The 11,037-nt window shown below is 40.2% G+C and overlaps 1 protein-coding gene across 1 annotated transcript in view; it reads right to left on the bottom strand.

Annotated features, from left to right (window-relative positions):
* FAM149B1 (family with sequence similarity 149 member B1) overlaps positions 1–10,687 on the bottom strand; it is a 44,724-nt gene extending 34,037 nt beyond the window's left edge. The window contains exons 1-2 of the mRNA XM_045291695.1: positions 10,558–10,687; positions 5,028–5,132 (exon numbers count right to left, since the gene is read on the bottom strand). Of these exons, the coding sequence (XP_045147630.1) occupies positions 5,028–5,132; positions 10,558–10,604 (152 nt within the window). The 5' untranslated portion in view covers positions 10,605–10,687. The remainder of the gene's footprint in view (positions 1–5,027; positions 5,133–10,557) is intronic.
* Between the last annotated feature and the right edge of the window lie 350 nt (positions 10,688–11,037).

The following is an 11,037-nucleotide window of genomic DNA, read 5'->3' as shown; positions in this document are numbered from 1 at the left end:
AAAACAAGCTTCTGCTCTCAGGTCATGTAATTTTCTAATCCAATCTGCCAAGCAACTCAGAAAGCCTACCTACCGTCCAGGAACCAAACAGCCATCACCCTTCTGTAAGCACATCTTGAAAATCACTTTGGCAGAGGAGGCCTCCCCTCAGCCAGGGTCAGCTTTTCAAGATCAGGAGACAGGAAAATGACCATTCAGTTGCTGCCAAACAAAACTGTGCTAAGCTCACCTCAAACCAACAGACGCGCCTACCAGAAGAATACGCAAACCTTACTAGTCAGGTCAAGATGGGGGAGGGAAGCATGTGTGTCTCAGATGGCAAGTACTCTTCTGCTAGTAGGTAAGTAGGTAAATAGGGAGGGGTATACCCTCCCAGCGGGTGGGGGGGGGCGACACACGACAAAAACCTTTCATACTAATATGGAACCCAAGGGGAGAATACACCTGGTACTAAGTCTCTAATTAGATACATTTGACCTAGCTTCTAATCAGTCCTTGGTGATCCAGGCAGACCATGTACTGCAGATGCGTGGGTCTTTAGACTCTTGTGTTGAGGAGCACAATATCCTTTATAGGCCACACCAGAAAGACTAGCTGTGGAAACCCTACAATGTGAACTGGGCTCTACCTCAAATTCACTTGTAGCCCCTGGACTTATGGCTTAAACTATGGCGTGTGAGAAAAAGCAGACAACTGCTATCCCAAGAATATTGAACTTGTTCCGATAGCTTGCCTTGAGGGTGCCCAATAAATGTTAGTCCAGGACTATCATATACTTATTATTTTAAGGTCCTTCTTGCTTTATTATGATTTATATTAATCTGAAAGGCATGGTTCTGCTACAGTCAATGCATATTATTGAAAGCTACTTTATTACCAACCCCTACTGTTTGTGTAAATAGTGTCTAGTCAGTTAAGAGTTTAATTAGCAGAAGTCAAGAATTCATGTATTGAGGTTCAGCAACCTATACTTGTATAATGGGCTTTCTCAACTGTGTTTTAAATTCTGTACGACTGGCTAAATTAATGACACTATCAACAGAAATACCTTACGTCCCAGGAAAATGATGAATAATGTTCTCTATCATAAACTGAAATGGTGTCTCTAAGGTGAACCAGAGACATACATAAACCATAGAAATATGAATGTATTTTGGGTTTGCACTTAATTCTAGCCCCACTTTAGGAACAATTCGGTTTTTAACATGTCTGACTTGATGCTCGCCCTCATTTAGAGATCACTGAAGATATGGGTGCTATAGCAATGCATGGCGAAGAAACTAGATGGTGCCCAGCTACCAGAAAGAAGTGTCTGAGTTCTTAAAAGTTTGTCTTTAAACAAGCAGCCATCTAAGTGAGGCATCAATTAAGTCTACATGGAAGGCGTAAAGCAGTCTGCATGATCCAACGTATTATATATAATATAATCCAAATCCAAAGGAGGGAATGGTATCAGAGATTTAATCATGAGCACCTGGTTTACAGAAGGGTATAGATGACAGTGGAAGCCCAAAATTCATTTGCAAGGTCCACACAGAGATTCAACCTCCAGTGAATCCCCTCTGACCATAGGTGAATAACTTTATCAGACTGAGAGCAATGCAAAGTTGATTACGGTAGATAAATGTAATATACGATCTCCATTTTGACCCATTTTAAAGTTGTTTCAGTTAAAAAAAAGGGGGGGGGCACACTCCCATGAGTCCCCTGTGATCAGAGAGGGGATTGAGCCTTGTTATCATGCAGAGTGCTTTTGAAAGTGGATTATGGCAGATGTAGTTAGGCTAAATTGTTTTGTACAGCTTTATTAGCACTTTGTCCACATGTCATACAATTCAAAAAGAATTCAATCATATCAAGAAGAGTTGTATAATTATCACCACATCCAATTCTAGAATATTTTCTTTTTTTTGGTATTCATTGTTATTCATGTAATCATTTTTTTCTAATTGTGGTATAAATATACACAACAAAATATTCTCCAATTCTACAACTTCTACATGTATAATTCAGTGCCACTGACTATACTCTTTGTGTTGTACAACCATAATGATGTCCTTTTCCAAATTATTCTACCACCGTTAACATAAACTGAATGTCCCCTAAGTTAAGTTAAAACTTAATACTTTATCATTTAAACTCCCCCTTGACCTAGGGTATTTTAAAGTTGTTCCTGTTTTGAATATTTTACACTTTCTTTTCCATTGAAATTTTTGTTTCATTTTATTATTGTTGTTAGGGTTTTTGTGGTTGTTTTGCATGTTTTTCTGTATATGAAATCCAGGATAGGTAAATCTATAGAAATAGTAACTGGATTAATGGTTTCTTGGGGGTATGGAGAGGAGGTTGGGAGGAAATGGGGAGCTAAGAACAATGAGTACAAGAAAGAAGAAAATGCTCTAAAATTGTGCTAATGATTGTACAACTCTTCTTGATATGATTAAACTACTGAATTATAGGGTATGTGGGTTATGTGCCAATAACACATTAAAAAAAAGACTGGTAAGAGTTTACAATGCTTGAACATCTATGACATATACGCTACATAACCAAGGTGTTTTTATGGAAATAAAATAACTTGCACATCAAGGTTTTTGCTTCATCACCATGCCCCCAAGGTATCTTCATAAACGCATGTTAATTTTTTCATAGCAACATGTAAAAATTATCATAGCACGTTTACAAAAATATCTTGGAAAAAAGGACACAGTTGAGGGAAAAACTATTTTGGATTTGTTATCTGCATAAAAATACAGTAAAGACACTTCAGAAATGTTAATAGTCGTATATAAATTTATGTGATACTTTTACAGTTTATCAAGCACTTTTACAGATATTACCTGATTTTGATCTTCACAAGAACCTGTTTATGCAGAACCTCATATGAAAAACAGAATCTGAGATTTAGTTCTAGGTTTTGAAACCCTGATTTATGACTGTCAAGTTTCACCTTGATACTGCTTCATACTGCTTCTCATAGGCCTTTTGGAGTTACAATCCACTCCGTATTATTTCTTAAAATAGTAACAGCAGGTAATATTTACTCAGCATTGTGCAAAGTTGTACATGCTTGGGGGGGGGAGGGTGTCAGATGCTTACAGACATCCTCCCTGAAGGCAGTTAGTAGCCAGACTACACAGTAGGCCCTGCTCCCTGCTGCTGGGGACAATGGACTATTTCTTCCTGAGCTTGAGACTATTAGCTTGGTTCCTGGTTCCTGTAGGTGGAGTTCACACCCGACCAATAATGGTCTCTTTCAGTTGAGCCAGGAAACAGGTCAAACCGGCTCTGTGACATCCAAAGTTAGGCTGTCATCCTAATTCCAGGATCCGCCGCCCATCTTGCCTCATGTATACCTCCAATCCCTCCTCTTCCTATTGCATGGATACCCCTAGATCAGCCCTTCCCATTACTGTATTACCTATAGCACAACCCCTTCCTATGACGTATGTCTTCACCTGTAATTAGGGGGCTTGCATGTGCCCAAAGAATATAAAAGCCTTGGTTAGCATTAAAGATGCTCTCTCTCTCTCTCTCCACGTGGACCACCAAGCGGGGCTGAGGTGAGCATGCTACCATGATATGCGTCTGACTCCATTATTTCAATATCTCTCTCTTTTATCTCTCATGCTCTCTATGACTTTACTATAATCTTTACTTATTATCTATCGCTGTACAATTGCGCCTACCGGACCCCTAATGATGTGCTAGGGGCTGGCTTCTCGTTAAAAAATGCCTGTTAACAAGTTTTGCCAACCACCCACCACTTTATTTCCCTAAGAATGATGCGTCAACTTTCCTTTACATTATATTGACTTCAACTAGTAACCTCAGTTATTTTACTTAATGTAGTCTCTGGAATTTTTATAACCTGCTCAAAGACTAACAGGTTAGAGGTGAATGTCACCTTGGGGCCAAATAATTAGTCAACAAAGACATCCTGAGACTGGTCTGAGACTTAAAGAACCTTATTGCTCTGTTTACTTGCTCAAGGTCAACAGCTGTTTTTCTTGGTTACCATGAAACCTGAGTTAATATCAAACATGGATATGTGACTCCCCCCAAAGCATAAAATCCAAAGTAAAAGATATATATTCTTTATGTATTCTGATTTCAAACAGAACACCACCAAGACAGGTTGTCACGCTGTTGGTCCCCTCACTGGTACCTTCTAAATAAACATCTCTTTCTTCCTCTAATTTGGAGCAAGTAAACTGGTTGCTGTGCTTCAGGGTAAAATACCTACATTTCACATAACACTAAGAAGAAATAATTAAACTATGAAATTAGCAGATCTAACATAAACTAATGGTTTCACGTAAAATAACATGATTAGAGTTCCATATCCACGTGTTGAACTGATAATGCTCAATAAGGCTATTGCCTTTAATAGAAACAAATACAGTTTCGATGATTTAATTTCCAATTACCAGGATCTACAAACTCAATTTTTTGAGCTCTTGATCATAGTTTATTCCTTAATTAATTACAATTATGATCAAAATAAACATATCCAGACTATCTTCATACACATAAGCAGGAGATTAAAGACAATTAATAGAATTATATGATTTATCTTAAATATGAGAGGCTGGGTTAATGAAGCTGAAATTCACTTCTGGAAATTTCTTGAGATGTATACAGTATATGCATGAGTGTGCTATGTCAGAAACTACTTAATTTCATCACTTCTGCACATGACACAAATGGGTATATTATTTGCATGGCCAGGTTTTTTGCCACGGGGTGGGAAATAATGGCAGAACCAGGATTAACGATCAGATAACGGAACTCTGCAAGCCTATACTATTAACCACTTCCTAAGACTGCTTCTCAAAAGTTCTAAGTATAATGTTATTGTCACAGATATTCCAGATTGAAAGTCAACAGTATTGAAAATATGTGGTAAAAATTCTTATTTGGTTAGTACAATCCTAAAATAAAAAGCTTGATATCAATCTGAAGGTAAAAAGCAAAATCTTTGCCATTAGTAAGAGCAACAAGCAAACAGCACAGTCCGTTATTACCTTTGAGAACTTGTGCCTTTTTCATGGCTATCATGTGTTGAGGAAATTTCATCCAGTGGCTCTGGAAGGGGATGATGATTAAGACCATGTTTTGTTAGTCCTTTCCTGTGAAAGATAAAAGTTACATTTCTGTAAAGAAAAAATACATACTAGTCAGTAATTTGAGAAAATCCTGGTTGACATAGTGGGTTATGAGTTGGGCTGCTAATCTCAAGGTCAGCAGTTCAAAACCACCAGGTGGCTTAAGGGAGAAAGAGGACACTTTCTATTTCCATAAAGAGTTATTCTCAGAAACCCATAGGGGGAGTCCTACCCTACCCTATCAGGTTGATATGAGTCAAGATTGACTATTTATGGCATTGAGCTTGGTTTTTATTTGTTTGGGGGTGGGGGGTTTCTTTTCAGTAATTTGAACTATAAGTCAGTCACCTACTTCTTGCTGCTTTGGAACTACACTGTAGTAGCTGTACCCTGCACAGGTATACTTTACAATATAGCAGCCATCAGCTACTAGCATTTAAAATGGGGTTTGTCAGAATTCAGCTGTAACTTTACATGTAAAACATACTGGCTTCTAAAATCTTAGTATGAAAAGAAGAAAGTATATCTTATTAATTTTCTCTCTACTTGGTCAGTTCTTGAACCCACCGTTGCACCATAAAGCTATCCCCTCTGTTTGGAATGGCTACAAATAAGGATCTTGACCAAACAGCCGTCTTCCAAATTTCCTGGCACAGAAGAATGAGTGCTTCACAGCATTGTTGAAACATTTCAATTGGTATTTGTGTTAGTCTGGGTAGACTAGAGAAACAAATCCATGCATACATATATGTATATAAGGAAGAGGTTTATATTCAAGAACAATTACACATCAAGAAAACATCACAGCCAGATCAAGTCCATTAGTCCGATATTAGCCCATATTTCCGATATCAATCTATAAAGTCCTCCAGTGGGTAGAAATTCTTTGGATTCCGTGGCGTTGTAAGCATCTCAGTGCTGGCAGGGGTCTCTCTGTGGCTTCTCCAGCTTCCGAGGTCTGGTTGAGTCCATGTGGCTTGTCTTCTGCAGTGTCTTCCAGGGAGTAGCAGAGAGAGAGATGTCTTCTGCCTCCAAGGAGGAAGCACCTGATTTCCCAGAATTCTCAGAAGGCCATGCCCACAGAAGTCTCATTGGCTATCTCCAGATTGACAACCTAGACTCCACCCCTACACTCTTAATCCTTCACCTGACACCAGATTAGGTGACTACCACAGCATTCCATCAATTCCTGGGCCTTTGTTTTTGGTTAATGCCTTCAATGCAGTTTAGCTTTTTTCCTTCGGTTCCATCAATTCTTGATCATATGCTACCTCGTGAAATGATGGAATGTTGACTTGTTCTTTTTGGTACAGTGACTGTGTATTCTTTCCATCTTTTTTTGATGCTTCCTACATCATTCACTATTTTGCCCATAGAATCTTTCAATATTGCAACCCAAGGCTCTTTTTTTTTCAGTTCTTTCAGTTTAAAATATGATGTATATGTTCTTCCTTTTTGGTTTTCTAATCCTAGGTCTTTGCATATTTCATTTTAATACTTGACTTTGTCTTTTGAAGCTGCCCATTACATTTTTCTGTTCAACTCTTTTACTTCACCATTTCTGCCATTAGCCTTAGTTATTCGATGATCAAGACCAAGTTTCAGAGTCTCTTCGGACATCTATTTTGATCTTTTCTTTCTTGTCTTTTTAATGACCCTTTGCTTTCTTCATGACGTTCTTGATGTCCTCCCACAGCACATCAGGTCTTGTCACTGTGTTCAATGCATCAAATCTCTTCTTGGGATGGGACCAGGATTCAAACCCAAGGGTATCTTGAAGCAAATTAACTTTTGAGTTTTTAGCGAATTAAACTATTTTTATATATAAATAAAAATTGAAGGGCCCAGTTAGAGAAGCTTGTGCTTTAAACGATTTGTCTAACATGGGAATAGGTTTGTGCAGCATTACACACTTCTCTCATTCATAGTCCTACAATCAAAAATTTTTCTGATAGTGTTAGGGTTCAGAAACAGACTCCAGTGATGAAAGTGACTTAAGACATTGTGTAGACTGCTACGGAAACATTATAAAGTGAGAATTAGATAACACATGGAAGTATTATTAAAAGTGATCATAGAGTTCATGTTTACATTAAATCCATGTTTAGTGATACATTCTAAAGTACATAGCAGTAAAATGATAATGCCTGGGGTTATGCTTTCTTTATTTCATATGAAGCACAGAGTAGGAATGCAAAAAGTAAATAAAGAAGATAGATGATGTATATATGTTAACATTTTGAGAAATATTAAATAGGGATAATGGGTACAGAGGGTTCAGTGTACTATTCTATATATATCTGGGAAGTACAGTGAGAATGTTCTTTAGAAACAACGATAGTGAGACTTCATCTCATGTACTTTGGACACGTTATCAGGAAAGACCAGTCCCTAGAAATTAACATCATGCTTGTTAAAGTAGAGGGACAGTGAAAATGAGGAAGACCCTCAACAAGATGCCACAGTGCCTGCACCAATGGGCTCAAACATAAGAAAACTTGTGAGGTTAGCACAGGCGTGAGCAACGCTTTTCTGTGGTACTTAGGGTTCTCTATGAGTTGGCACTGACTCAATGGCACCTAACAACTTCACAATCATGTTTGAAAGTTTTCATTGAAAAATATTAAGCCCAGGGGGGAGCGGGGAGGGAGGGGGAAAATAAGGAGCTGATGCCAGGGGCTTAAGTGGAGAGTAAATGTTTTGAGAATGATGAGGGCAATGAATGTACAATGAATGTTTTACACAACTGTTGTGTGTATGGATTGTAGTAAGAGTTGTAGGAGCCCCCAATAAAATGATTTTTTTAAAAAAATTATGCTATCATATATTAAAAATCATTTTCCAAACTTATTTTAACACCTAAAATCTAGAAATACTATTGAAACACTAAAGTGAGTGCCACAAAACAGATGCTAAGATCTGAAATAGCAATGACTTTTCCTTTATTCTCATGTAGATGCATTTTTGTCGTCATTATCTGTATCATTCTGACTTGTCTAGAAAGGTATCTTTTGAAGGAGTTGATCTGGGGGGTCACCACATCAAAAATAGAGAACAAGAAACAGAAGTATGCTAGGTCAATCATTGTGGCTCAATGGGTCCCTAGCATCATGCTTTTTTTCCACTTGAGAATTTATTTTACTCTCAGAATATGAAAGCCCAAACTACAGCCATCAAGCAGAATCTGATTCACAGTAGCCCTATATGGAATTTCCAAGGTTGTAAATCTTTACAGAAGCAGACAGCCTCATCGTTCTCCCGAGGATCAGCGAAGGGTTTGAATCATCAACCTTGTGGTTAGCATCCCAGTGCTTAACCCACAGTGTCACCCAGGCTCTTTACGCCAGAGCAGTCGAGTTAATTATAAGTACAGATTTTTTTTTCAGCTAAGCCTGGTTTATTGGGAAATTATTTACATCCTCTTAATACTTACAACTCATAGGAACTCAAGAGAGCAGAGTACAACTACCTCGTGGGTTTCCCTGATTGTTAATCTTTTCCGGGATAGAAAGCCTCATCTTTCTCTCAAAGAGTGGCTGGTGGTTTCAAACTGTTGACCTTGCTGTTAACAGGCCAACACACAAGCCACTACATCACTAAGGTTCCTGTACTGACTCCATGGCAGTGAACTGAATTCCTACAAGCCTGTTATTCTAATTGCTACAGTATATATATCCAATAATAATAATGTTTCTGAAAGGCAAAGAGGGATCTTGTCGTAGGTTATCTTACAAAGGTAGGGAATTGAGCTGATCATTTACTGAGTTCTATTCCGTGCTATACACTCTGCCATTGGGAACTACACTGTGGCTGCAATAATACACTCAAAGGAACAACTGTGAGGATGGCACGGGACCAGGCCGTGTTCCCTATGGGGTCACTATGGCTTGGAATCGATTCAGTGGCACCTAACCCACCAGAATGCCATGACTTTGTATGGACTTTGCTATGCAGCAGGTATTACTTCTGTGTCACAGAAATGGTGGCTCAGCAATTTAGTAATTTACCTGAGTCACACAGGTAGAAAACAATCTAACCAAAAAGCCAGATGTGACTCAAAGGTATCATGCTTGCGATTACTATATATAGCTAATAACTAATTAATTAATGTCATTTAACTCAGAGAATAAAAAACAAAACCCCTGAATTTAAAGTTAAAAATCCCAAGTTCAAATCCTAACTCTATTGCTTATATAACTAACCTTGATTAATATGGACCTTAGTTAACCAGTACTGCTCTGCTATAACAGAAATACCACAAGTAGATGGCTTTAACAAACAGAAATTTACTTCCTCACAGTTCAGGAGGCCAGAAGTCTAAATTCAGACTGCTCACTCTAGGAGATGGCTTGCTTTCTTGTCCTCTCTGGAAAAAGGTCAGCTTCTCTACTGTATTATTGCACTTTCTCTACGAACTTCTGCTCCCGAGGAATCTTCATGTGGCTTGGCATGTCTTTGCCCCCCATCTCTGCTTGCTAGTTTGAGTTTAGTCTCTTTTATATCACAAAAGAGATTGACTCAAGATATACCCTACACGAATTCTGCCTCATTACCATATGAAGGACAACTCATTTCCAACTGAGATTATAACCACAGGAAGTGAGGTTAAAATTTATAGCACATATTTTGGGGAGACACAATTCAGTCGATTAAAAGATTTTCCATCAAAAAGTTCACAGGAAAATTCCATTATCTTTTCATTTCACTTTTCCACGAACTTTTTGAAGCTCCCTCATATAGGCTGTCTCATAAAATTATGCCTTCTGAAAACATGAAGTTAATCACTCCTGTCTTAAAGAGTTGCAAAGATCAAAATGCTCTTAATCGTGTAAAGCATTAATAAATGTAAGATATAACTATCAGTTGCTAAGTTACAACGCTTCATTAGGAGTGGGTGGCAAATGTTCTCTAAAATACCAAAAAAAATGTTTCAAAAATGCCCAGGGGCTGGGGGAGCAATACATTTAATGCTTATGACTACAGGATTCAGAATCAGATGGATACTTGCTTGTGCCTGGCCCTTGTGACTTGTTTGCTTTAAGTCTGGCTGGCTATCTGTATCTGCGGACGGTGCAAAATAAAATCCCGATATCACATCCTTAGGGGGAGGATTAAGTGAGTAATTAATGCATGTAAACAGTTCAGCGCACTTCCTTCTACAATGTTATGGTAGCACTTGGTGACTGATAGCTTCTCGAGCGGTCACGGGCCCTGGAAGTGAAGCACTGCAGAAACTACAAATGCCTTGGGGGGCCAGTCCCAAGAGGGCCGCATCCTAGTAGCGCACTGGTGACACGCCCGCAAGCGGAGCTTCCAGAAGGGCCAGGGCAGGAATGGGAACGGAGAAAGTTCTCCGTCCCGCCTCAGGAGAGCCACAGAGCGAAGGGCTGGTCCCGGCGTCCGGCAGCCAATTGCTCCTGCCCCGGCGGCGGCTGCGCAGTCTACTCACAGTTCTAAGCTCTGAGGCGCCGCCTTTCGCGTGTATCTGGAGATCATCCTCCGTTTCTTCCTCGGGCGCAGCCCAGGCGTGCACGCCAGGGTGGGGGCCTCCGGGCCTGGCCCTCCAGCCGGCTCCGGCCCGGCCCCCTCCCGCCACCTTCCGGCCCCGTCCCGCCCCGTCTCCTAGACTCCGGGCTGCCGCCTCCTCCAAGACTCCACCATTCCAGTGGCTCGCCCCCTTCCCGTCTTCCTACGGGGCGGAAGTGACGGAGGCACAGAGCGGAAGTGACGGGAGTCCAGGGCGGAAGTGACGTAGCACGGAGCACCGGCCTAAGGCTCCCGCCGGCGCTCAGCAGAGAGCCCAGGGGGTTCCGGCTGCTGGGAGGGTCTCTCTCTTTCTCATAGGGTTTCCCCGAGACCCTAGCCCCAACGCGGGCGGGGGCGCGCGACTGGGTCGACTTTGGCGGCTGGCGACGCTCAAAAAGGCCGC

Source organism: Echinops telfairi, unplaced genomic scaffold (assembly GCF_000313985.2).
Source record: "Echinops telfairi isolate 266 unplaced genomic scaffold, ASM31398v2 ScPeMD7_70;HRSCAF=299, whole genome shotgun sequence".
NCBI classification, from domain to species: domain Eukaryota; kingdom Metazoa; phylum Chordata; class Mammalia; order Afrosoricida; family Tenrecidae; genus Echinops; species Echinops telfairi.
This window is presented reverse-complemented; position numbering and strand designations above follow the sequence as displayed.